Here is a 27,076-nt window from a genome sequence, read left to right as displayed (position 1 = left end):
TTACACGAAGCACTGAAATACGACAATCGGACTGAAAAAGATACAAATGAATGCATGCATGCATATAAAATAATTGCCAGCAAAGCACCATTTACATTAATTTTCTCAAAAACATTACTTATGTAGGAAGATGATGTCATGTCATATTGCCCACTTGAATAGCGTGCAAGTATTTCTATATATCTGATCTGCTAACTCAAATTTGTCCATTTTCTGTAGTTTTGCGACCGCCTCCAAAACACATCTGCAAGTGATAACAACGCCTGAGGGCAAGCGCACATGTGTTGTATCTGCATCATGCACTAAGTTAATAACGAGTCTATTAAACCATGCACATTATGACCACACCAAAGTTAGCATAATTGATTTAACACGTGTAATTACTGTGTTTGTGTATATACAACATCGGATACAAGTATTTTGATTGGACGCGTACGCCACATCGAAATCACTTAGTGTACATTAATTTTGGTACCCAGCGTAGCAGCACATTAATATTAATTTTTGAGTAATTTTCTAGTAAAAGCAATTTATGTATATGGTTTGAACAGTAATTGCATGGATACACAAGTTCTGGCCCATATTTCATGTCGATGTACAAATGGACACCTAAACTTGCAAACACAATAATTTAAGAACACAAGAGCTTTCAATACAATTATACAGTGCCAACTTACAACGCCATACAGTGATTATCTCTCCACTATAAATTATTTTGAAAACTAATTAAGGACTAAAACTGGAGTAGATAATCATATTCAAGAGTTGCTTCAAGGTGAGCGAGCATATGGATATGTACACCAAATTACATTTCTCTGCGATGATTTTGAAAATAAATAACCCCACCTACAGTCATAATAGTATGTAAATGAGATTTTAGCATGCTATAAATAATCGAACCTGTTTAACACTTCCACGAATATCTCACTGGGTATGTGTATATGTGGAGACAGACTGTAGCATAGGGTCAAAGGTCAAGGGGAGATATTTCCTTTGCTTTGTTTAAAGAGGGAGGGAGACTAAATACGACAACTTGAAGGAGAGCAATCAAAAACAACAAAGTGTCAATCTGATCAACGGATATTTTGGCTTGTGATAAAAGAGAGAGGGAAATGACACAAAGCTTCAAACGATATGACACCTATCACTATACACACGACTACTGCAGTGTACCTGTGACTAAAGGGAGATATTTCAAACTAGTTATTAGCTGCACGTACACGTATACATACAGTGCAACTTAACTTTGCTAGCTGCAACTACTAACAAGTAAATGCAATTACACTGTTAACAGGTGTCATACAGGATTTTAAAGTAAAAGGGGGAAATAAGGCATGCTTTTGAAAAGTAACCAGAAAATGTTGCTAAAAAAGGTCAACTGTCTACCCTGTTAGTATGTAAAATTGCCAGCTATGGACACTCAGTCATACAACTATAGGGGGGTGGGGAATTGGAGCCAGAGGGGGGATATCCCCCTTTCCTCTCCCTTGTATGACACCTTGCTGTATGAAAGTTTAGGGCAGTTTTTTCTCTACATTCCTGGTGGGAAGTCATGGCATACTGTATACATAGAATTAAAATTAAATTCTCAATGTATCATACCCGAGAAACTGCTGCCATGGACAATAAGGCAGGAAGACGCCTATTTTTTTCCGTCGGATTCTGTGAGTTCAGTATAATGAGGTCAATAATCTGGCAAACAAGTTTACCCATAACAAACCATCAAAGCTGATTACAATGAAGCTTTGAGCATAATACCCTTTCCTTACTGTGCCAAATAACAGAATAGCACAGCAATGTTGAATTTTGAGCAATACCAGACACACAGACTAGCAAGTAATCAAGTGCACATACTAGAAAGAATGCTACAGTCTAGGTGGGGTCCAAAATTGTATTACTCAATACATGCAAGGCCCTGAATGGTCTGCTTTGACCATTCTGTTGACACAACAAGAGGTAATTGAGGAAGCTTGTACTGTAAACATTCTTGTAGCTACCTTCGCGACAACAATAAGGATAAGTGTTTACTGACCAATACATAATCGAAGATAATCGACTGCATGTCAACTCACTCAAATAAGGGATTTCTATAAGACACTGTGAGACTAACAACTTGTTGTGTGGATCGAGGCTATATCCATGCATGCTGTAAATGCAGCAATTACAAAATTAAGCTCGACTTGGGCAATTTCCCCGTTGCTTGCACCTACCTATCAATACCAATATTTCCATGGTAACGCCCTTCCCTTATGTTTGTTATACTCACAGTATGTTCCTCGGTTCGTTCCTGCTCTTGACGGCCACTCCTCTCTCCCACCTCTCCTTCTTCTTGGAGGGGAACGATGTCTCTATTAGCTTACTGCTTGCGTGGGTAGGTCTCATCTCACACCAGGGGGCATCTAACAGTGTGTGTGTGTGTGGGGGGGGGGGGTTAGAATCTAGGTTTGATCTCACACCAGGGGGCGTCTAACAATGTGTGTGGGGGTTAGAATTGCTACCATGAGGCTACTTGTACAGAATTCTATAAAAAATAATGGCAAAGCATCTATGACTCCAAAAACTAGTTGGACCCAATACTGTATGCACAAAGGCGTACTTTAGTTCACAAGGTTTTTACAATGCTTACATTACAACTCCACCCCACCGTTTAGTATTATTTCTACGCGCCTCCAAGCATTTTTTTAGCGGCTGGTAGTCATGCATGCAGTGCACCAGGCACCATTCATCTATTCAAAGTGTTATTGGCAATACCACACACGCACAGTGGGCATGATGCTATTGCTACGGCTACTTTATTAGCTGATTGATTTAAATTTCTAAAAAATCGTTTGGTGGTCACAATGACAGATACAGATCTAACCAAACAAAGAACCTACTCAATAGAGCTGTACTCTACTGGAACATCCACTGATAGTTGCATGCTATTCAGCCTGAGGCATTGAGGGTAGAGTGACCTTAGACCATGTGACCCCAACAAAACAAGAGAAGAATTGATTTTTAACGTTATAGACAAACACAGTATGCTGAGGTCACTGTGGAACTGAAATTGTGACAAAAACAAATAATTATTAAGGTTGCTATGGAAAATCAACGCAAGGATTATCTGTCTAGTGACTCTATTGCATGTTTTAAAGGTTTAAAAAGGTCCAAGAAAACCTATTGATACCTCCAGTAACGGATACTTGTGGTCGAGGTGTGGTTCTAATATCCAATGCATCAAGAATCCTAGGAAAAGCATCAAAGACAAGTTTACTAAAACAAAATCTGTTTCGAGCCAAACAAAAAATTTACTACCGTTATACTAATAATATTATTTTGGTTTAAAAAATATAATTATCGGCTGGCCAATAATTTATTATGCTATATCACTATATGCCCCCAATATAATTATACATGACTATAATACCCTCAGCATTATAAACCATCTCTAGACCATAATCTCATACTAACTTATAAGTGGAGGGTAGAGGCAACTCACCCACCTACAGGTATTCTAAGAGTCATAACAAATGTAAGAGTACAAACTGCGTGGGTGGTTTATTTATCAAGGTAAGGAGAACCACAATTCCATCAATGTAATGATGTAATGCACGTGTTGCTTGTATTTAAGAAAGATTCTTATACGTACTATACAGGTATACAGAATATGCTGCATCGACCTGCACGCTGAGACACACGAGTGGGAGTGATGTAACGATACACAAGTAGTTGCAAGAGGGACTATTAAAATACAAATAGCCGAACAAATTTAATTTCAGCAGCTCTGAATATGTAAGTGCCAGAACAAGCTCTTGGCAGTTCACTAAGAATGACCTTCACATAGTTCTATATATTTGGCGTTACCTGTTTAGAACAATGAAAATGGCTGGCACATTCAACAATCTAATCTATTATTGCTTAATACTGTTTACTGTTTACTGATTCTTTACCGGTTTCAATCATTAGCTTGTCTGCTGGTATTGCCCTGACAACTTCAAGATTTTCAGCTGTCTTCAGCGAACTGTGTGGATACAGTAGGTTTTATATATATAGTGGCAGTTTGTGGCGCAGAACAAATCTAGAAGAGGTACGGTCGACACGAGTATCTCGATTTAGCAATTAGCCTCTGCAATAACGTTGAGCGTGGGGGCGGATAATTAGACGCCCACACTCAACGTTAATTGCAGAGGCTATATAAATCGAGGTACTCGTGTCGTACCTCCTCTGGGCACAGAATATCATACCATCCATTGATCCCAATATAGAGTCCATGTTCTATTGCACACATAGCCTCCGGTAGAGTCCCAGTGAATGAATGGACCTCAATAATAAAAAGAAAAAAGTTAATGGGCACTCGTAATCCTTAGTAAATGCAATCACGGATCGATATAAATCACATATTAATTGGTAAAGTTGACAGCCAGCACTGATGGTTCAGTGGTAGAATTCTCGCCTGCCACGCGGGAGGCCCGGGTTCGATTCCCGGTCAGTGCATCTTTTTTTTTATTACACAAAATAATTTACATTGAACACAGAAGAGGTTCTACTCCTGGTCAACGCATTTTTTTTTTACTACAGAAAGATCATCCTTAGTATTTTAATGCACTCACCACTCCTCCACTGAAACGTGTTCTATTTCTTTCTATTATGTCTGCAGAGGAGTAAATTACCTTAATTAATCATACAAAAAGAACAATGCCGCCTTTATTACCAATGAAGTCGCCAAATGCATTTCTACAATGGAGAAAGAGCGGAAGTCCAGTTTTTTCAGACAGATAAAACTGCTTCTCAAAATACCTGCTTTCGAGTATTGTGTTGCACATAAACAATCACAACGCTAATCTTACTTTAACTGAAGTGGCTTGTCACAAAAATGAAGCCTGTCATAATCTAAAGTGATAAAAAGCAAAGTATTATATAGAAGGCTATGGAGGACATACCTAAACCACACTCTCCAATGGCTGCCACTTTACTCTTGTTCTCCTCCACCAGTGTCAGCAGCTGCTCCAGGTATTGCTCTGGACTGGTGCCAGCTGTCCCTTCAAATTCTCCACAGCGAGTGGGATGGCAACCAACAGTGCAGTACAGCTGCTCTGAGAGGGTGGAATTACAGTCAGCACGTGTGGTAAAAATTAATAATTATTATAGCATGAAAATTAGCTGTTTTCGTAGCTATGTTTGAGAGGCCATGCATAACTTTGTTGCTAACAATTTCAAAAAGAGTTTGTATGTATAGTATTAGTACTACAACAGGCTACTGGCTACTACAATTGTTACGGTACTGAAATGAGTAGTATGTGAAGCTCAATACACAAAAATCTGAGCCGATAATCATACGTAATACTGTACACAATGTATCAGAGGTTAGAGATCTCAGAAGTGCATTAGCAATAGCTAGTAGAGGGCAACTTAATACCGGTAGTTTTGGCCATAGTGAGAGCGCCCTCGCTGTCTTTGAGGGTACCTCCAGTGATTATGATCTACGAAGCAAAAGGAATAATCATAAAATAGTATAGTATGGGCTGGTACAGCACACCAGACCTTCTCCACACCCGTCTCCCTTGCACGTGCAAGAACATCCTCTAGGTCACCTGAAAATAATTGAGAGATTAACAAAAATTATGACTGTGAATTCTGAAACTGTATTACTCAATCGAAGTTGTCACTAACTTGGATGCGCTTGCTTGCCACGATACATCCCCTGGAAAACTGGATCTACACAACGTATTAAGGATGGTATGTGTTCGCCATCTTATTATTCTCACAAACCTGTTAGATTAGCTCCAATATCTGCAGGGAAAAAACACATTGTTTAGCTCATAATTGTGCTCTCTTTACCATTATATAGCTGCTCACCAATCATTCTGAGCTTCCTACTGGTGGCCATAATTCCTAGAAACCTTCTCATATATCTATACAGCCATGTGGCAAACAGAATTCGAAGAGAAAAAATCCGGAGCCTTCTAGCCGCACCTCTATATCTTCTATGGCTGCAGCAATGGAGAAGCTGATTCTTCTCTCTGTTCTGTTGCTTCCTCTGGTGCTCAGTTCTCCACTGGGGTCCATATTCCATCAGCACAAGGCTACCTATCGTCCCTCACTGGGTGCAGATCCTGGAGACCCTCTCTACCTCACTCCCTACATAAAGAAGGGAGATGTCACCACTGGTGAGGTTTTGCATGACTCTATAGTAAGTACTGTAATAGTTCATTGCTTATAATCTGAGAAAATGGAATGGCAAACGTTAGGGAAAATATGTTCAAATGGAAATGGTGTAGTTGGAAAAGAATGTTCTGAAGACACAATCTCTGTGTGAATTGACCTGTTGATGATTTCTCGTTGTACCTATCGATCAATATTGAATCATTGCATGTACACAGCTTTAATTAATACTTCATCCATCTAGGTTTGTTATGGTACCTACGTAGTTGAGCGTATTGGTAAAATTGGGTACTCAATCACAATCACATGATGGTCTCGTAGAGTTATTCATAGCTGCTGTGAATATTGTGTCATTATGTGATATAACTCTATGGTGTCTTGTTATTTAATTTGTACTCTTCCTCTGCAGCTCACAAGTTGAGTGAAGTGACGGAGAAGCTAGCTGGTGTGACCAGTTACTCTGGCTTCCTCACTGTCAATGAGACTTACAATGGAAACATGTTCTTCTGGTTCTTCCCTGCACAGGTAAATTATAATGTGCTGTGTGGTTCAATGTATTGTGCTGATTGCAGATGTACTTAATTGTTAATTGTTGTGGCATTGAAGCAAATGTTTTCTCTTTTTTTGATTCCCCAGAATGACGATAAATCTGCTCCTGTAGTAGTGTGGCTTCAAGGTGGTCCCGGAGGCTCCTCCCTCTTTGGTCTGTTTAACGAGAACGGCCCCCTCGTGGTGGACTCCAGCGGGAAGGTGTCTCTCAGAAAAATCAACTGGAACACTGACTACAACATGCTGTACATCGACAATCCTGTGAGTAAATGTGCAGTCCCATGTGGTCTAGTGGTTAGGATCCGACGCTCTCACCGTCGTGGCCGGGGTTCGATTCCCCGCATGGGAGATAGTTTTTTGTTTCGTGTTATGGCAGCACCCACCTCATTCGTAACAGCTGGAAACAAGCATGATAAGTAGTCCCATGTGGTCTAGTGGTTAGGATCCGACGCTCTCACCGTCGTGGCCGGGGTTCGATTCCCCGCATGGGAGATAGTTTTTTGTTTCGTGTTATGGCAGCACCCACCTCATTCGTAACAGCTGAAAGCAATCATGATAAGTAGTCCCATGTGGTCTAGTGGTTAGGATCCGACGCTCTCACCGTCGTTGCCGGGGTTCGATTCCCCGCATGGGAGATAGTTTTTTGTTTGGCAGCACCCACCTCATTCGTAACAGCTGAAAGCAATCATGATAAGTAGTCCCATGTGGTCTAGTGGTTAGGATCCGACGCTCTCACCGTCGTGGCCGGGGTTCGATTCCCCGCATGGGAGATAGTTTTTTGTTTCGTGTTATGGTAGCACCCACCCCATTCGTAACAGCTGGAAGCATGGATGATAAGTAGTCCCATGTGGTCTAGTGGTTAGGATCCGACGCTCTCACCGTCGTGGCCGGGGTTCGATTCCCCGCATGGGAGATAGTTTTTTGTTTCGTGTTATGGCAGCACCCACCTCATTCGTAACAGCTGAAAGCAACCATGATAAGTAGTTCCATGTGGTCTAGTGGTTAGGATCCGACACTCTCACTGTCGTAGCCGGGGTTCGATTCCCCGCATAGGAGATACTTTTTCTCACCATTTTTATTTTATTCTCCTCAGGTCGGCACTGGTTTCAGTTTCACTAACGACAGTAAAGGATTCTCTACTAATGAAGTGGAGGTGGCAGTCAACTTGTACTCTGCCCTCACTCAATTCTTCACTGTCTTCTCCGAGTACCAGACAAACGACTTCTACGTAACGGGAGAGGTCAGTTGGTCTGTTGAGAGTTACATGCATACATAATTATGTAAGCACTGTGATGCATTATGTCAATGTTCTTGCGAGTTTTTTCAGAAACTGGACCCTTACAAAACAATGAGTACGAAACACAAAACAACCTCGTTTTGTCAATTAAATCACAGTAGATTTTACGATGAGCTCATTCAATCAAAAACCATACCATAATACTATAATTCAGTTTGTGTTTTATCTACAGTATTAACTATCCTATAATTATTCTGTCTTTTGGTGTTATTGTACAGTCGTATGGTGGCAAGTACGTGCCTGCCATTGGTTACAAGATCCACACTGAGAACATGAACAACCCAGCTGTCAAGATAAACCTGAAGGGACTTGCCATCGGAGACGGGTGGTGTGACCCTGAAAATGTAAGTTCTGTGGATACAGTATTCTCTCATAATTATTGCCTTTCTATCACCGTTCCTGAACCAATTATATTCATTAAACTTCTTTCATTTATTAAAAGCTGTATGAGCTAGCCTCTGAAGATCCCATCTGCAAAAATAATGATATTGCCTTTGATAACACCTATTGCCTTTTACTAACCTGTTTATAAAACAAATATTTATTCTGTGAACTTCTTTATTTATTAAAATTTGTATGAGCCACTGAATGTATACAAATATCTCATCCACATAAATAATATTGGCTTCGATCCCCTCGGCTAACGATATAGAGATGTTAGTATCCTCACCCCCTCCTTCCTTGCAGATGGTGGGCAGCTATGGACCGCTACTCTATCAGATTGGAATGGCTGACACAAACCAGAGAAACAGGATCCAAGAATTGACTAACCAGATCGTCACAAATATTCAGAACCAGCAGTTTGTGCCTGCACGCCTGGTACGTACGTATAATATATGTACTTTGTGAGACCTATGTTTTCTAGCATGTGTTGTATACTATAGCTACTAGAAACTCACTCTACGCAGCTTATCTGACGTGCTTGTGTTTCTGTACCGGTGCATCGTTCATTTTATGTTTCAGGTTTGGAACGCTTTGTTTGACTATGTCTACACCATATCTGGCTCTACCAACTACTATAACTTTTTGAAAATAACGGTAAGTAAGTGTGCATGAACGAAGGACATAAGTATAAATATTGAACACGCTCTCAATAGCTATTTAGATTCAAAGTCTGTAAAAGGTAATGGAAAATTTGTAGCAAGCCATTATACAGTCTGTAGTGGTCACCCTTGGGGATACCAACAGTGGCTGTAATAAAGAGGTGGTCTGTTAACACACCAAACACATGCTATGGAGACTTTGGAACCATTATAACTTGTAAAGGGTGCTGATAGGGTGATCACAATAGACACTGTACATCGATATGTTGAAAATTTGTAACAGCATGCAATGAGTAATTGTTCAAAATAAAAAGGGCCCCACCCCATATCGTATCTTCTTGTATCCGTCCAGTCTCCTCCTGATTTTAACTACTACGTTCCCTTCATTAACACCACTGACATCAGACGAGCCATTCACGTCGGCAGTCTCAGCTATGGCTCTCAGTCCGGAGAGGTGAACAAAGCACTGGGAATTGTAAGTGTTGTACCGTATATAGCGAGTAATTTTCGGGGGGGCAAAACATTCGTGGTTGAGCAGTATTTAGTGACTTCATGGATAATTTTTTTCGTGGTTGCTGCTTGCACTGCAGGTAAAGGTAGGTAAGATCGCTTCATTCGTGGGTAAAATATTCGTGGTGGTCCAGTGTTCAACCACGAAAACCACGAATATTTTGCAGGTGTTCGGTGTGGTTCGACCCATCCGAACAGCTGTACGGTATTGTGGGAGCTGCAATATACTCCTTGTCTTCATACCCATCCTCCTAGTGAAGAACGTCCTATATGACCATTTTCATGCACCTGAACTGTGCATTTTCACAATAAACGATGCGTTGTGCAGCCTTTTGTAAGGCCTGTCTAAGAATGTGTTTAAAACTGTGATTGCTTTCAGATCCAAATATTCCATTCTCGAAAAAGGTATCTTGATGATTGAAATGAGCCTGTTTTGATATAGCTAACAATCATAAACAGTTCTGTCCGAAAGCAATCATGTACCTACTGCTCTAAACATACGGTAAAGTTGAACGCCATCAGAATATAGTCATTATCAATTATCACCTACATGTATTATAATTGTCATACCCCCCAGGATTTCATGGACTCCATTAAGAAGTGGTTGTCTGTACTGATGGACAACTATAAGGTGCCGTACATATGTACCCCACCCACTCCACACCCTCACACACACTTCTCCCCTCCCACGCACACACAGGTCCTCCTGTACAACGGGCAGCTGGACATTGTGGTGGGCCCCACCCTCACGGAGAGAATGTTGCAAGTGCTGGATTGGTCCGGAAAAGAAGAGTACCTGAAAGCAGACAAAATGGTTTGTTCGACCGTCCGTCCAACGGAACTATATTCATTGTGTGTATTAGTATTAGGTGTCTATTACTGTCAGTTGTGCGTACAGTGACAGAGGAACCATTTATGAAGGACACGTAGGGGGTTTGCTATTATACAGAGGCGGGCTTTGTTGGGGGCTGGGTTAATTGTTATACATTGCTGGATGATAGCATGGGATATGGCAGTTTGGAGGTCGCCTTAAATTCTTATTAATCGCCTATAACAGCAGTATGTATCTCTATCCTCCAAAATAGCTCACTCTGTAGAAAAACAGTTTTGCAACTGTAGTTTGTGGAATGCTAACCCGATTACTGGGAGGCCTGAAATATAAGCCAAAACAAAATTTAATATCCCACAAATAAAAGTTATACCATTTATTTATTGGGAGGAAAGAGAGAGATAAATGTTGCACACCAACGCTAGCTAGTTACTTCCTTTTTAGTAATTGTTGGGTAGATAAATTATAGAGAATTATTATATACCACATCTGTTTCATTCCTGTACTTTCTCTCCTTCATAGGTGTGGAAGATAGGAGATGATGTTGCCGGGTATGTGAGGACAGTGAACAAGTTCATGCAGGCGATTGTAAGAGGGGGTGGGCACATTCTCCCGTTTGACCAGCCGGAGAGAGCACTCAACCTCATCCAGAACTTTGTGAACATGCCTGATCATGGCTTTTGAATATAATTATATCCTTCAATTTGTCGTCATTATTTTTTGTATGCAGTTATCTATATCATTCTATTGCTATGAAAGAAGTTACGACAATTGAATATATAAAAGGTGAAACGTACGTACATACATGTATAGACATCTACTCATGATACTCCGATAAGGAAAGAGAAAGATAAGTATCACCTAAGACATACATAAATAAATCACCTAAGGCAGTATTATTAAAACGAGTCACTACAGCCTTGGGTGTGATGTCCCTCGAGTTGACTCCGAACATACGATTCATATAGTGGATCACACTTCTGCTTTTCCAGTCTATTCCATTCGGTTCCAGCCACTTTTGTGCTCCGTTCATCAAACTGATTGTTCTGTCCACATACACGTCGTAGCAACTTGGACAACTCCTGAGCAGATTCGAGGGCACAGTACCAGCGTTGTAGACCCACAGGTAGGGAGCATAGTCTTTGCGATAGCCTTCCCTCCAATCTCTGGCAAAGGAAGAGTTTGCAACACAAGAGACAAATCCTGCACAGAGTCTTGTACACGGGTCAGTATCAGATCCTATCACACACTCTGCAAGTTTCTGTTTAGATCGAAATTTCGTTCCATTTACCATAATCACATCAAAATCTGTGAAAATTCCACCTTTCTTGACAATAATGTCCACTTTTAGTGCGTCTACTTCATGTGAGATGAAGTACGGCCTCTGTTTTTGTCCAATAAATCTCAACCGGTCTGCATTTCCAATTTCAATATACAAGCCCAGACTTTGCGTTAAGTTCCAGTATTTTCCAGAAAATTTCTTTGCATTGCTGTGTATTTTTATCTTCGAGGGTCTGTAGAACTTGTGCATCGAAAGTATCGATACAAATTCTTGAAATGTTATTTCTTCTACATCTTTGTCTGTGAATTTAACGTAATGTACGATATCAGGATGGTCGTAGTGATAGCCGTTGTGTCTTCCAGTCATCACATCACACAGGTCTGTAAATATATTTAGAGCTTTCAAGGTGTGTTTTTGTGCTCTGTTTGTACTCGAACAAGGATGTCCATTGATGTCAACAGATCTTCGTAAAGTAGCTCTTTTGACATCTACAAGTGAATCTGATTTTGAGAACAAAGCAGTCAGTAGAAGGTCCACTATAGCAATGGTCCCAGACATATTCTTTCTAGCCACATGCACCATCAAAATGATAATTATCATGACAATTGTCGCTAGAAATGCCACAGTCCAAACAAACTTCTTAGATAGCCTTGTAAACCTCATCTGCATTAGTCTATATACTGTCAGGTGGTGGGCCAGACAGACACATAATAGATAAAAGCTTGAAATAAAGTTAGCTAATACCATCTCTTCACTATCAGACACTGCAATTACACACTTATTACTCATGCACGTCTACCAGATTTCAAAATAAATGCAGTACTGTGAAAAAAGAGAGTTTCCAAAACCATACCATTTTGCAAAAGACAGGGAAAATACGTATCGAAGGGAAAAATTATGTCTAAGTTCTAAAATTTATCAGTGCCTGTATACACATGAAAGCTATGAAAAAATGAATCGATGTCAGTAACGAGTATTCACTGCACTAGTCATTCTCATTAAGTTAGTCACCTTATATACTTCCTGACTTTATAAGAGATGAGATGGTATAGTGAATAAGTTGCAAGCTGGAGCAGATCTAACAGTTCACAAGGTATTAGACAATGTACGAAACGATGTATACTTGATCATGATGCTGAAGGACGGCAGCATTTGATATTACAACGTTATAAATATCAATAGGCAGTACAGTATTGAGTGTTCTTGAATAAGTTATAATTATTGTGCGTAATAGTTTTCCTCGAGGCTAGGAATACACGTGCAAAGTACTTGTGCCAGTTTTTACCTCGAGGGTAAGGCCATTACTAAGCAACTTCTTCCTATGACGACCCTTTGTAGTAACTTTATGGCCACACCCACACAGCAGAGAGACAGTGGGTGTGACAACGACACGTCCACAAGCCGCGGCTAATTAAGTTTGCAAGATGGCAAGTACAAGCTTCAGCTTTGTTCTTCTCTCTGTTCTGTTGCTTCCTCTGGTGCTCAGTTCTCCACTGGGGTCCATATTCCATCAGCACAAGGCTGCCTATCGTCCCTCACTGGGTGCAGATCCTGGAGACCCTCTCTACCTCACTCCCTACATAAAGAAGGGAGATGTCGCCACTGGTGAGGTTTTGCATGTGGGGTCAGTCAATATAAATGCAACTTGCAACTAAATGTAAGATATTGCATACATGTAAGACTAAGTAGATCTGTCTGAGGCCCCATAATTATTGTGCGTACAAAACGGGAAATGTAAAAGGCTTGTAGAGATAGATGATGACATCAGCTGATTTTACATGCGGACATTGTGTAAGTATACATTCAGTGTTGCTCAATCACAATCACATGATGGTATCGTAGCTATGAATAAAATTAATCATAGCTGCTAATGAATAATTATTGTGTCTGTGGTATAAGTCTATAATAGTGTCTTATTAAGTTACAAGATTCATTCTGCACTTCTTTTGTACTCTTCCCTCTGTAGCTCACAAGTTGAGTGAAGTGACGGAGAAGCTAGCTGGTGTGACCAGTTACTCTGGCTTCCTCACTGTCAATGAGACTTCCAATGGAAACATGTTCTTCTGGTTCTTCCCTGCACAGGTCATTAAAGTATAGATATTGGAGTTATTATCCTAAACTGTAACACTTCAGTTTGTATAATTATACTCTAGGTTTGCATACCCATTGCATCTGTAGCTCTAGTAGAGAGAGTTTGTAAACTATGTATCTCCTCTGGTTGGCGCAGAATGGTAACAAAGATGCACCGTTGATGCTGTGGCTTCAAGGTGGTCCCGGAGGCTCCTCCCTCTTTGGTCTGTTTAACGAGAACGGCCCCCTCGTGGTGGACTCCAGCGGGAAGGTGTCTCTCAGGAAGGTCACTTGGAACACCGACTACCACATGCTCTACATCGACAACCCTGTGAGTAATGTGCAGTCCCATGTGGTCTAGTGGTTAGGATCCGACGCTCTCACCGTCGTGGCCGGGGTTCGATTTCCCGCATGGGAGCTACCTTTTCTTTTTTATTCTCCTCAGGTTGGCACTGGTTTCAGTTTCACTAACGACAGTAAGGGATTCTCTACTAATGAAGTAGAAGTGGGGATCAACCTGTACTCTGCCCTCACTCAATTCTTCACCGTCTTCTCCGAGTACCAAGCAAATGACTTTTATCTCACTGGAGAGGTCAGTGTTTCACCATCGTAATTGAAGTGATTCTAAGTCTGTGCATAATAACTAAGCTAGACTATTTTTAGCTTTGAATTATCATTTTACGAATATTTGCTTTCTTGTACACATACAGTCGTATGCAGGGAAGTACGTGCCTGCCATTGGTTACAAGATCCACACTGAGAACATGAACAACCCAGCTGTCAAGATAAACTTGAAGGGACTTGCCATCGGAGACGGACTCTGTGACCCTGAAAATGTAAAGCAATCGTAACCATCTGTATTCTTACAGTAGCTTAAAGTAGCGTGGGAAGTTTAAGATCCAGTTTTGTCTGTCCATTTGTGAGTATTTTGCTTACAACTAAAAGCCTGAATGGATTGTGTTCGTTTTCAAAATGGACAAAACTTCATTGAAAGCCATGCAGTTATAGGTATACAGCATGTCAAACCATCTTTGGTTCAGCTCTTAATCCATTTTCTTCGGTAGTTCCCAAAACAGTTAGTGAATTTCTTGTGCACTTCTCTCAGTTCAAAATATGCATTTCCTCCTCCCCCACAGATGATGAATGCGTACGCTGACCTTGTGTTCCAATTTGGAATGGTTGATGAGAACCAAGCCGCTTACATTTTTTCACAGACCAATACGGCTGTGCAGCACATCAAAGCCAAACAGTTTTACGATGCCTTCAAGGTATATACACTATAATTATTATGGCAGTTAGTGAATATTGTATTATAGCCAGCTGTGTTGTAGTCTGTGCTATTACTGAAAGGTTTAGTCGGTGGCCAAAAGAAGCATATCCAATTACATTTGTATAATGATCTCTGTGATGACATGTTTGTGCCGACTGTTGCAGATTTTTGATGCTCTGCTCAACGGAGATCTGATACCGTATCCTACATACTTCTACAATGTTACTGGATCCACCAACTACTACAACATTCTCAGGACCTCGGTAGGTACACGTATGTTGGTACGTACTTAAGTATTCTATTAAGTATGAAATGTGAGTCGTGCCCTGGGGTGATTCGTTTCTCCCTGTGTATATTATTAATATTTCTGTAAGGATAGCTGTTACCCCTTTGTTGGGAAGACCAACAGTAGCTATAACACTATACAGACTTGGCCTACTAACACAGGTTCAAATACATGCTATGGAAACATTCGCTAAGGAGACTTTGAAGCTTGTTAACTGGCTATGCATGTTTTAATTATAGGGTGACCACAATACATGTTCAGAATTGTAGCTTTTCTTCATGCAAATAAGACTGTCACATGCAATACTTCTTATTCGTTCAGTCTCCTCCTGATTTTAACTACTACGTTCCCTTCATCAACACCACTGACATCAGACGAGCCATTCACGTCGGCAGTCTCAGCTATGGCTCTCACGCTGAAGACGTGGAAATGGCCCTTGGAAACGTGAGTGCAATAAAGTACTGATACATAATGGCCTTATAAGTAGTCGATACAATGATGGTTTCCTCTCTTCCAATTTTATTATGTTTTGTACACAAGTAATACTACAGTGGTTTTCTGTTGCATAGTTGTGTGAGATATGGGTGTGTATTAGCACGATGGTTGATTGTGTTATTCATTTGACCCTCAGGACATTATGGACACAGTGAGGGACTGGTTGTCAGTACTCATGGACAACTACAAGGTGGGAAATATGGTTTTATTGCTTACACAATTGCCTGTTCATGTAACACTTTATTTATTGTAAAGCAATAATTGTAGCACTATAGCATCAAAAAGCTAGCTACTGGAAATTGGACGTTCGCAACACCATTTGAGAGGCCATAAATAATATTGTGTTGCGAACATCCGATTATTTCTTTGGTATAAATTATAGTGCTACAATAATTATAATGAAAGCACCGTGGGTACTGATGCATGCCTCGGTGGAAGCTACATGTAGCTATTATATACGCACATGTACAGTTTATACTTTTCACATTAATTTGCATGCTGGCCATTGCTAATTAAGTAATGGGAAATGATCAACCATGCTAAAAACGATGCCTATAATTATTTCAAAGTCCCATGGCTGCTGCTGAACAGTACAGCTTACTGCTTTTTTCATTCAGTCTGTCTTGTCAACTGTTTTTTTTTGCCCCCTCAGGTGCTCCTGTACAATGGACAGCTGGACATCATTGTGGGGGTTCCCCTTACGGAGAGCATGTTGCAGGTACTGCAGTGGTCGGGAAGAGACGCCTACCTCAAGGCTGACAGACAAGTGAGTCCATCGATGATTATTCTTGGAGATTTTTAATAGATTGTTTACAGGACAAATATAGTTTTGTTGAATTTGTTTCGTGTTATCACCCCCCCCCACACACACATTTCTTGTTCTCACCCCCCCCCCCCCACACACACACACACACATTTCTTCCCTTCACAGGTGTGGAAGATAGGAGATGATGTTGCCGGGTATGTGAGGACAGTGAACAAGTTTATGCAGGTGGTCGTGAGAGGGGGTGGGCACATTCTCCCGTTTGACCAGCCGGAGAGAGCACTCAACCTCATCCAGAACTTTGTGAACATGCAATAGCCTGATTATTATTTTGGAGATTATTGTCAAGAGTTCTACTCTTTTACACTTCATAATTATATAATTTTGCTTGTCTTTCTATAAAATAATTATATACGTAGCTATAATTACGACTGTGAACTCTGATAAGATTTGTATGACCATGCTTCAAGCTAGTATAAAAAAACTCTATGTGTTAGTGACATCTAGAATCTATGTCATTGTGGTTGTTTTATCTCTCCGCTTGTAATCTTTTTTCGCACCATGTCCCCCCTGCCTACAGGCTCAGATCGAAGAGCAGTCACGAGGTCATCTAGATCAACGGGACCATTCACCACTCCTCGAGCATTGCTACAAACATTTCACGAACGCCCCCGTCCCGATTATCCGCTCTAATTTCCTGCACAATGAATTATGAGGAGTGGGCACACTTAAAAATCACCTAACCTTACGCGTTCCTGACGGTATGTCCAACTGTATGGCCAGGCTGTTCCAATCTGCTCTGGCATCCCATAGAGTATCTCTAAGCATGTGGCACAATCAGTCTCACTAGAAGTTTGTTGAGATGCTGCGCACATGCAATTGTACTTATAAACCATTTTTTGGGATAGTTGAGAATGGTTCATTTTCAGTATCGGCTGCACTCTTAAAAGGTTCTATGTTGTTGACGTCCTTACGCTTGAAACCTCATCTGCACAGGGAACAGACAGTACCTTTAGATTGGTTTGGCATATTAAATTATTGCCCTACATGTTACTGTATACCTGCAATGGCCATCATGCAAGTCAATTAACGTTAGACGGAAATGTACCAGATCAGATGCTTGAGCTGACGAAGATGTGTGATGTAATACTGTGGCTTTATCAACACCATCTAACATTGTGCATGCGTGTAATTGATCGACACATTAATTTTGATTTTGATTACACAGGATAATTCTGACTCAAAGTGTTCAGGTATAGGCGTATAACGGATAAGTACATGCACCATTTCTATTCGAGTTCTCACCATGCAGTTATATAATTATATAGAGTACATATCACTATGTGTACTACACTCGTATACAAACTTTACTTTTCTATGAAAATAGTCTCGCAAAGCTATATTTTTGGCTGATAGGGCAGAGAGAGTATCTGCAGCATCGTTCAGCGGTTCTATGGTGCGATACACAATATTAAAAACTGTCGACAGCACCAGAACAGGTCACCTGCAGGGCTGAAACCATGTTTTTTAATAAGATTGACAAATGCCCTACGATACACATGTGATCAGTCAGCATAGAATGGCCTTTGACTGACGTCAGCTATATACAATTATATAATACCAAGGGCGTATGAAGAGAAGAGGGCATGCAACTACTATCTATCAGAAAACAAATGGGCGGGGTCTTATATCTAAAAATAGTAAAGAATGCATTGCACGTGCACCGTTTTTGTGCGTGCACGGTGAGAAACTTACAGAGAAGGAGAATTAAACGAAGGAGGATCCTCGAAGATAATGGGCTCGTTTTTGCTATGGCTGAAATTTTTTATAAAACAGCTCCTTTTCAATTGTTGAAATTGTAAATTTAACAGCGATTATAGTACCCTAAAAATTCCTGTACTAACCCTATAACCCAATAATGGAGTGGAGGTATCAAAGGAAGAATTCGATCTAGATGATTGGAATGCAATTAAAGTCCTCCAAAGCAGAAGCAGAGTTTAAATGCATCATGACAGCATGACCCTGACATCCAACATGCATTAAGGAATGTACCCGTAATTATAGTAAGTTTCATACTCTTTCTTTATTGTGAACTCTTAGTGAGATGGTGTTGGGTTCCAGTGTTTGCAATGCGTGCATAGTTGGCTTTGTGGTTCCCCATTGTAAATACATGGCATCCTTTCATGTGTGGTGTGTACACTGATGTGACCGTGTTTGGTGGTGTGCAGTAATCAATGATAATTGTATTGTTTTTGGATGAGTTTCGGAGCTGTCAGCTGAGTGTATATATAGAGTTGGTGAATAGCTACTCTATACAATGGATACTAACAGGTAAGAGAAACTGCTCACTAGAGCGGCATTGTATGCACTATACCATACCCTCGTAATTTTACAGGAAAGTACCCTTTGCTATTATGTCTGTTCTGAGGGAGTTGCTACGAGTATCTAAAGGTGAGAGGTCATTTTCTCAATGCATAATGAATGTCAGGGTCAAAGTTCTTAATTAAAATATGCTTCTGGAGGACTTTAATTGCATTCCGATTGTCCTTTGGTACTTTCAATCCAATTTTTCATTGTGTGATTGGACTCGAGTACTAGAATTGGCTCTCTAAATAGAGTTCTGATGATCCAATGTCAACGATTTTCTGATTTTCTGAAAGCTTAAAAGGAGCTCTTTCAGATGGTACATTGTATGTTTATTTGGAAATGGGCCATAATTTCTCATTTATTGGTAGCTATACATGTACATAATAGCTACATATAATTCATTTAGTTTGCTTATCGTATTCCCCTCATTGTGCAGTTACAAAGAGTAGAGAGGTTACAAGCACGACTAAATATGATGATCTTCATCACATTAATTTTATGATGATATTGATCCCTCAGTGTTTAGTATCAGTGGTGATATAGTATCAGTGGTGATGAGAAAAAGGTGCGTTGTCTGTAGCTGTGTAGGTAAATAAAATAATTACCCTTTGGCCCCACCCTATAATGAGTGCTTTACTTCTTTGTATAATGTATACTACTACGTCAGTTTACCACAAACTTGGCTATGGCTATATATAGTATACTTATTTTCTCAGCATGTTACTCATTCATGCATGTGTGTTATAGGATCCATGGACCACCAGTCTCCACGAGTTAATGGTCAAGCATGGAGTCACTGACGAGCAGTTGGATCTAGGGATTGAACAAGATGACCTTTCTCTAGTAGCTATGCACTTTGATGATGTGGAGCTCTACTTCCACCCACTGAAGCTGAATGGAAACAAACAAGCTGATGCGAGGACTTGCGCTCATGTTAGTAAAAGCAATCAAGTGGCAGTGATAAACTGTTTGTCAAATCTGGAGAGGTCACGAACCCAGCGAAGCAACCTTTAGAGCGCTGATTAGGATCTTATTTGATCTAAGGAAGGAAGAAATTGCTACTAAGATCTGTCAGTACTTTAATGAAAAAAGGTATAACAATGACAGTACATGTGTTCATTCTTGACGAACGTATTCCACTAAATGTACTTGTTGCATGCAGTGTATACATTTCAAGTACAGTGTACGTCTATAATTATACCCAGACTAATTTATGTACTACATACTTGAGTCACTATATAGGATACCCAAGAAATATACATCCCTCAGCTCGTTTTGATCTGTATTAGTTGTAGTGACTGAACAGCTGCATCTTTCACCATCTTCCGAAGTGCAACAGTATATAGCAGTAGCAGAGGTCTGTGTACCCACTACAAATTGAGTGCCTCTGAGCACTTAATTTCCAAATAATTCCCAGGCCCCCTAGCTAGTTGCCGGCTTGTAAAAACACTGTTTGAGCTGAATTATGGATCACAACAAAATAATGCAGTGGCAGATCTAGGCAGGTTCCATGCATGGGTTCCATGAACCCCCCTTTTTCACACAAGAACACACGTCACTGGAGATCAACTTACTATAGCTAGCACTTAACTTGAATGATCGGGATCTGTAGATACTAGGCTGATTTCATGCAATTGATGTGCATGCATGCTCATTGCTTAGGAAAAGTGATGACCTTTTTTTGTAAAATTACTGTTTTGGAACCTCCCTCTCAACACTCCTGGATCCGCCACTGGAATGCGTGCATGCACATACAATAACATGTACATGTATGTATGTTTCTGTATCATTGTGTTATTCTGCGCATATACTTTATTGTTTTTGATCTGCATATAAAACATTATTCACTCGCTCTTATCAAGAAAACAGGGTTATGTGACAATGAGTGAACTAGTTCTTGGTTGAAGAGGGACTTAAATTACGATTAGAGGTTGGTTTAAGTATTATATAGTTCCCCAGTACAAAGTTGTAACACATATCCCACCTTGCATGTGAGTGTAAAATGTGAGATAGTGTTAGGTTGCAGTGTTTGCATTGTATAGGTTGGTTTGAGTGGTTCCCCATTGTATGTGTGTGTTGATGTGACCATGCATGTTTGGTGGTGTGCAGTAATCAATGATAATTTAAATGTAAAATGTGAGATAGTGTTGGGTTGCAGTGTTTGCATTGTATAGGTTGGTTTGAGTGGTTCCCCATTGTATGTGTGTTGATGTGACCATGTTTGGTGGTGTGCAGTAATCAATGATAATTTAAACTAATTGTATTGTTGCTATAGCTGCATGTCTGCATGAATGAGTTTCAGAACTGTCAGTCTGAGTGTTGAGTAGAGTTGATGAGTAACTACTCTATTACCGGCATGGATACTAACAGGTAAGAGAAACTGTTCGCTATAATTATCTATAGCTTTCCTCAATAAAATAATAAGAGCGTAATTAAGTGCAGTTAATAATTACACGTCAATGTGTAGTAGAAGATTTAATTCGATTTTGATCTACCATTTGCATGCACACCCAAACACTAATTAAACAATAATGGCTGCAAACATCATCTCCCCATAGTGACCGCCTTGCTGAACAACTCTACAAGGTTAGTCAGAATGGTAGTGACCAAGCAGTGCTTGAGCTGCTACAAAGAGGAGCTCCACCCAACAACAGTGACTACTACACTAGAAAGCGTAGTAGAGACACTCCACTACACAGAGTATGTGCTCGTAACAATCTCCGAAGTGCAGAACTACTCATCAAGTTTGGAGCCATTGTAGCTGCTACAGCTAACAATAGCTGGACCCCCTTACACTGGGCATGCTTCTACAACAGTGAGGACACTGTTCAGCTGTTACTGCAGCACCATTGTCCCACAGGTGATCTTGGGTGTTAGTCCAGCTGTGTTAGTAGGTGTCTGTCATCTTGTCTAGGTGTATATATATATAGCATGCAGTACGTGGCTGCCATTGTAGATATAGCAAAGCCTTCACAGTCATAATTATATATATTATAGGTACCTTTGAGTAGTCGGTATACGCAATAGTGCACGGTTACTATGTATAACAAACTTACAAACATTGTTCAGCATGTTTTATGCATAAAGTAAGGCATCTCATGTTACAAATACCGTAGAGCGGGAAAATTTGGCAAGCATTGTATTTAGCGATTTAATTAGCAATTTACCGATCTTACTGCATGCATTTGATCACATGCACGTGTCAATACTATATATGTATATTATAGGCAAGCCATAAATGTGCATGCACAATCTCTATATAGACTTTGGCGTCCTCACTGTAAAGATTATAGATTCACCAAATTGCCAAAAATAATAATAAATTATTTCCACTATAATTATTATAAGGTTTGAAATTGAATATTGTGTCCAATGAGAGTAGCCTCTACATATGCATAGAGGCTCTCCTTTTTCTGTTCTTTATCATAATCGTTAATTCAAAATACTGTATTAATCATTCAATGAGATAAAATACGGTATTAATTGGAGGAATAAAGAAAGAAATAGAGGTAGAGTTAGAGAGCCTGTATCGGGAAGTCGCGTAAGGGTAGGGTGGTAGAAGGATGAAAATGAGCATGGGCACGCAGAGCTAGAGATGTTGGACTGCCCACGTAGAGATGTACGACTAAAACTTTGCCCCCTGCTAGCTGTACTTGGAACTGGAAGTTTGCAAACAGTTTATAAAAGCTAGCTAGATCTACTATAAGGCTAGTATAGATCTAGATTCTATATAATATTATACCATAGTAAATTTTTCTTGCGTCTTTCTAAACGCTAGATCTAAACTAATAGTTTAGTTATGCATCATTATCATCTAGCAGGCAGCTACTGCCACCAGAGCTGGCCACGCTGTTTCCCTAACTGTTCCCCACCAGCACAGCTTGGTGGTTATGCCTCGAGGCGTAGCCGCACGAGGGATACGGTAAAGCTGACTGTGTGGTTGTCTCAGTAACTTGAATGCGTAGGAGAATACCTTACACCACGATTATGGGCTATAATTATATCGCCCACGTTCATAAAAATCTTTTTGGATCACGCGATTTCCCAAACCAGGCCGCCTTACTTTTTCTTAGTACGCCCATTTCTTTCTTTGCTGCCTCATTTCGTCTATTCTTTTTTTACTACCTTCTATTTATGCATGAACAATGACAGCAAGGCCTGGGAACTTCTGGAGAAGTCATTTTTAGTGATATACTGTCGGTTTATGTTCATTAGCTCCTGTTCATGCAATCAACCCCATGCAGATATCAAGATCATACATGGACGAACTGCTGCTGTTGTGGCCAGAGAGTATGGGTACCCAGCCTTGGCTGACTATGTGGAGGCGTTCCAGCCTGGACCTAGAGGTGAGTTGGCCATCAGCTGCTGTTATAGTGAGTTGCATAGTCAGCAAGGGCGTAACTAGAAATGTTATGGGAAGGAGAAGCAACCGGGGCGCTTGCCAAAATTTTTATCCGGAAACTACACCCACTAACGTCTTTTTTTCATCTACAAGATAGTGATAGAGCTCATTTTCTGTTCATTCTATATACCTATAGTTGGCTAGTTATCCAGAAGTTAGCTAGCCAGAGCTATTAAAAGCTATAGTGAGGTGAGTCACATGACATTTGTAGTACAAGATGCATGAAGGGCCTCCTCTGCCTCATTGCTAGTTACGCCCCTGGGTCAGTATACAGCTAAATCGGCAGTGGTTTCTGTATACAGTAGACTCTCGCTATTCCGGCTCTCTGAAATGCGGCCACCTCAATATACCGGCCATTTGGTTTGGCACGGAATGCTAGCTATATGTTTTCTGCACAAAACTCGACCTGAAGTACGGCCACCTCGCTATTCTGTTTACCGGCCAGTGCTGTCTGTCCCAAACAAGGTTTTCAATGTAATTTTATACGTATATTACGGCCGGATATGACGTTTGGGTGTGGTTTAGCAAATAAAATTGAATTACACTTAAATAGAGAACAGAATGATTCATTATCCTACATTATCCTCGAGACAAGAACCGCAAAAGTACTCATTAGACAGAGGAGTAGGAAGATGTTTTTGTAAGGGGGTGCTGAGGTGGCCAGAGGCCAATGATATATCTGGGGGTCCGGGGGCTTGCCCCCGAAAAATTTGGGCACTCTACATTCCCGGACTAAGCAAATTTGGTACAGTATCAAAATTTGCCAAAATAATTAATTCTACATGATTTTGGATAAATTCTAGCTGACCTTTGTACTGTGTACGTAACTATGCTAGTATAGCTAGCTCAGTAACTATTACCTACAGTGCAACAACCAAAGAGAGTAGATTTTTTTTTATATTATTTTTTTTCACATTTTGTGGCATATCTTCTGAAGTAAAAGTGATATGATCTATTTGAGTGCAGGTACTGAAAGTTCAATTATTGGCGCTTCCATTGGACCACCACCTGTTACATCATATGACATCATCACTATAAAATGGCTGTCTGAAGATGTGTACCTCCGAAAATATGTTAGGAATAGAAGTAGCTTATTTGTTTGAGTTAAGATCTGAAATTTATTGTGTATGTACCTGACTATATTGCTCATCTTTTGAGCTTCAACGGAAGTCTGGGCTGCTAGTAAGTTCTGAGAAATACTGAATTTTGTTGTTTTTTGGTGGCAAATATGTTAGGAATACAACTTTCTATTTTATGCTAGTTAAGGTCTGATTTTTGAGGAGCATGTACTACAATAGCATAGAATTCATCTGTACTAACTTACAGGAGCTAGACAAGTCTCATCTTTGCTAGAGCAGCCCTTCTTGTCAAAAATGGTGATTTTGCTCCGTTTTGCTACTTTTGCTGACGTATGCAATGATATTCATTGATTTGTGACATCACAAATCATCTTGTTGTTATTTGCTACATCCAAAGGTCATGTGATGTCTACCTGCAAATACACAGTTGGTGTTGGTCATTCTGTGTCACAGGGGCGTGGTAATTGAGCTTACTACGTAGCCAAATTGCCCCAAAAGTCATAAAAAGCACTGTTTTTGACAAGATGGGCCGCTCTAGCAAAGAAGAAGCTAGCCTAACTCCTGTAAGTTAGTACAGATGAAAAGTACACTATTGTAGTACATGCTGCTCAAAAATCAGACCTTAACTAATATAAAATCTAAAGTTGTATTCCTAACATATTTGCCACCAAAAAACAACAAAATGCAGTATTTCTCAGAACTTACTAGTAGCCCAGACTTCCGTTGAAGCTCAAAAGATGAGCAATATACTCAGGTACGTGCACAACAAATTTCAGATCTTAACTCAAACAAATAAGCTACTTCTATTCCTAACATATTTTCGGAAGTACACATCTTCAGACAGCCATTTTATACTGATGATGTCATGTGATGTAACAGGTGGTGGTCCAATGGAAGCGCCAATAGTTGAACTTTCAGTACCTGCACTCAAATAGATCATATCACTTTTACTTTAGAAGATATACCACAAAATGTAAAAAATGTGTACCAAAAAAAAAAATCTACTCTCTTTGGTTGTTGCACTGTACTAGCTCGACTACTATAATTATATTAGCTAGCTAGCTGCTGTATCAAGCTAGCTAGCTGTTCTGAACTTCATGGAGCAAGTAGGTAAGGTAGCTTGAGATAAGGGGGTGCTCCAGCACCCTGAGCACCCGTGCTTCCTACGCCACTGTTAGATTCGAGGTAAGGTCTTTTAAGCCGCGACTATTTCCTGAGATGCAGCCACCTCGCTATTCCGGCCAAGCTGCATGGTCCCAAGGGTGACCGGATTAACGAGAGTCTACTGTAATGTAAAATACTGTTGAAGCTCTTGTATTAAGTTAAGATCAGCTTTTCTGAAGGTGTTGGAACTTTGGAACGTACTTATTATTACGATATGAATGGTCACTATAGGTGTCTATAGTGATACCTTCATAATTATAAATATGTACCAATTAGTATATGCATGAGGAGTGGAAAATGATGACAATGCCTCAGGGACTATTAGACTAAGTATGCCCTCTCCATTAGTCAGGATACTAACAGGAGTTTCTAAATCCCACAGATATATCTTAATTATTATGCATAGATCCTCTGTCCACTTACCCAACACTGGAACAGCTGAGTTTGCTGGAATGTGACCAATGGCTTCAACTTGGTGTTCGCTTGGGATTGGGCAATGATCAACTGGAAAGCATAAGGAAGAGCCAACATCCCACAGCAGCAACTCTCCAGGCAGCTAAAATCAAGAATATTGACATGCAGTGGAAGGACATTGTGGAAGCTCTAGTGAGCATTGGAGAGTACAAGTTGGCAGAGAGTGTATGCACTCAGCAAGGTCAGAAAATGACATATATAATATATATATAGTTCACGTGCTTGTATATAGAATATTGTTTAAGAAATCCGTTACTATACCTACACCATATTTATTACGAGCTTGTGTTGCAAACTATATCTGTTATGTAGTATATAAGTGATTATTATAATTTTATACACTATAATTTAAACCAAACCCTTGTAATTGTACAGTATAATAATTATGTCTGTTCTGAGTATAGACCAGGTTTTATAGTATTTATATATAGGATTGTATACCAACAATAATTGTACCAACTGCAGGAGAAGGTGAGAGTGCTCTATCAGTGAGTGCATTCTATGGCTGGCTGGACTGTATCAAGCACCTTGTGGAAACTGTGGGCCTCAATTCAAAAGGTGAACTAATTTTATCCTTTCCCTCCTAGATCATGCAGCTCCTGCTTTTTTTATATATGAAACCCTATCGAATTTTTATCACTGTTGTGTGGCTAAAGAGGGTCTGCTGAAAGCTTGTCAAGTCAGATTCTTTGGGACCTCTGGTATTACAGTGACCTGGTTGCCTCAAATATATATAGCCGCTCAAAAATTCAAAATCTATATGATCGTCATCTCTATCTGCAGTAGCATTTTATCAACTGTATGTGTATCAGCAATAGTATATGTAGCATTTATACCACACTTATACATCACCATGCACTATTTGATCTCATTGGTCAACAGCTGTATAAGATATATAGAATATTAGCATACAGCCCCAGGCATGCACAGTTTTCAAATTGTTTTTTCATTTGTTCAAAGAAAGTAAGCAAAGAGAAAAGAGCCATGCTTGACGGTACCAAGGCTCAAAGCGACTGCAGAAACACGGATCGAAGCTGCTCTTCAGCAAGATGGCT

General features: G+C 40.2%; 5 protein-coding genes, 1 long non-coding RNA gene and 8 other non-coding genes across 17 annotated transcripts; 12 read left to right on the top strand and 2 right to left on the bottom strand.

The window, feature by feature from the left end:
• Positions 1-10: 10 nt before the first annotated feature.
• LOC135347420 (deoxyribonuclease TATDN1-like) lies at positions 11-5,956 on the bottom strand. Of its 4 annotated transcripts, none has more exons than XM_064545415.1 (13): positions 5,836-5,955; positions 5,749-5,769; positions 5,650-5,694; positions 5,521-5,570; positions 5,396-5,459; positions 4,920-5,072; positions 4,827-4,869; positions 4,691-4,776; positions 4,590-4,630; positions 4,224-4,300; positions 3,930-4,000; positions 2,267-2,399; positions 11-263 (listed from the first exon to the last, which is right to left on the bottom strand). In XM_064545415.1, exons 1-13 carry the CDS (start codon positions 5,885-5,887, stop codon positions 197-199), a joined length of 903 nt encoding a protein of 300 aa, XP_064401485.1. In that variant the 5' UTR covers positions 5,888-5,955; the 3' UTR covers positions 11-196. The 4 variants fall into 4 exon arrangements, with proteins under 4 accessions (XP_064401485.1, XP_064401483.1, XP_064401484.1 ...); XM_064545413.1 differs by having other exon boundaries at positions 11-244; positions 5,836-5,954; XM_064545414.1 differs by lacking the exon at positions 11-263 and adding an exon at positions 270-1,662.
• On the top strand, positions 4,403-4,473 carry Trnag-gcc (transfer RNA glycine (anticodon GCC)). The gene has a single exon. It is a non-coding gene; the product is annotated as a tRNA-Gly (tRNA).
• Positions 5,957-5,965: 9 nt separating the features above from the next.
• LOC135347418 (probable serine carboxypeptidase CPVL) lies at positions 5,966-11,154 on the top strand. Its single transcript, XM_064545410.1, has 11 exons — positions 5,966-6,146; positions 6,551-6,666; positions 6,778-6,951; positions 7,784-7,930; positions 8,206-8,331; positions 8,675-8,806; positions 8,951-9,025; positions 9,383-9,505; positions 10,118-10,171; positions 10,241-10,354; positions 10,892-11,154. The coding sequence occupies exons 1-11, from the start codon at positions 5,966-5,968 to the stop codon at positions 11,051-11,053; spliced, it is 1,404 nt and encodes a 467-aa protein (XP_064401480.1). The 3' UTR covers positions 11,054-11,154.
• On the top strand, positions 6,968-7,039 carry Trnae-cuc (transfer RNA glutamic acid (anticodon CUC)). Its single transcript has one exon. It is a non-coding gene; the product is annotated as a tRNA-Glu (tRNA).
• On the top strand, positions 7,111-7,182 carry Trnae-cuc (transfer RNA glutamic acid (anticodon CUC)). The gene has a single exon. It is a non-coding gene; the product is annotated as a tRNA-Glu (tRNA).
• Trnae-cuc (transfer RNA glutamic acid (anticodon CUC)) lies at positions 7,254-7,325 on the top strand. The gene has a single exon. It is a non-coding gene; the product is annotated as a tRNA-Glu (tRNA).
• Trnae-cuc (transfer RNA glutamic acid (anticodon CUC)) lies at positions 7,389-7,460 on the top strand. The gene has a single exon. It is a non-coding gene; the product is annotated as a tRNA-Glu (tRNA).
• Trnae-cuc (transfer RNA glutamic acid (anticodon CUC)) lies at positions 7,532-7,603 on the top strand. Its single transcript has one exon. It is a non-coding gene; the product is annotated as a tRNA-Glu (tRNA).
• On the top strand, positions 7,675-7,746 carry Trnae-cuc (transfer RNA glutamic acid (anticodon CUC)). The gene has a single exon. It is a non-coding gene; the product is annotated as a tRNA-Glu (tRNA).
• Positions 11,128-12,894, bottom strand: LOC135347419 (uncharacterized). Its single transcript, XM_064545411.1, has 2 exons — positions 12,663-12,894; positions 11,128-12,331 (listed from the first exon to the last, which is right to left on the bottom strand). Exon 2 carries the CDS (start codon positions 12,318-12,320, stop codon positions 11,187-11,189), a length of 1,134 nt encoding a protein of 377 aa, XP_064401481.1. The 5' UTR covers positions 12,321-12,331; positions 12,663-12,894; the 3' UTR covers positions 11,128-11,186.
• A 143-nt stretch (positions 12,895-13,037) lies between these two features.
• LOC135347417 (probable serine carboxypeptidase CPVL) lies at positions 13,038-17,099 on the top strand. The gene is made up of 11 exons (XM_064545409.1): positions 13,038-13,256; positions 13,618-13,733; positions 13,879-14,052; positions 14,167-14,313; positions 14,432-14,557; positions 14,858-14,989; positions 15,156-15,254; positions 15,599-15,721; positions 15,909-15,962; positions 16,425-16,538; positions 16,704-17,099. Exons 1-11 carry the CDS (start codon positions 13,076-13,078, stop codon positions 16,851-16,853), a joined length of 1,416 nt encoding a protein of 471 aa, XP_064401479.1. The 5' UTR covers positions 13,038-13,075; the 3' UTR covers positions 16,854-17,099.
• On the top strand, positions 14,068-14,139 carry Trnae-cuc (transfer RNA glutamic acid (anticodon CUC)). Its single transcript has one exon. It is a non-coding gene; the product is annotated as a tRNA-Glu (tRNA).
• Positions 17,100-18,349: 1,250 nt separating the features above from the next.
• LOC135347415 (uncharacterized) lies at positions 18,350-20,627 on the top strand. Its single transcript, XR_010398371.1, has 4 exons — positions 18,350-18,866; positions 18,931-18,986; positions 19,339-19,467; positions 19,650-20,627. It is a non-coding gene; the product is annotated as an uncharacterized LOC135347415 (long non-coding RNA).
• Positions 20,628-21,258: 631 nt separating this feature from the next.
• LOC135348140 (ankyrin-3-like) lies at positions 21,259-26,608 on the top strand. Its single transcript, XM_064546316.1, has 5 exons — positions 21,259-21,272; positions 21,461-21,762; positions 23,147-23,248; positions 25,954-26,202; positions 26,487-26,608. The coding sequence occupies exons 1-5, from the start codon at positions 21,259-21,261 to the stop codon at positions 26,606-26,608; spliced, it is 789 nt and encodes a 262-aa protein (XP_064402386.1).
• The last annotated feature ends 468 nt before the right edge of the window (positions 26,609-27,076 follow it).

The sequence above is a fragment of the Halichondria panicea genome, chromosome 14 (genome assembly GCF_963675165.1).
Source record: "Halichondria panicea chromosome 14, odHalPani1.1, whole genome shotgun sequence".
NCBI lineage: Eukaryota > Metazoa > Porifera > Demospongiae > Suberitida > Halichondriidae > Halichondria > Halichondria panicea.
Note: the sequence above shows the minus strand (reverse complement) of the source record. Positions and strands in the feature narration are given on the sequence as shown.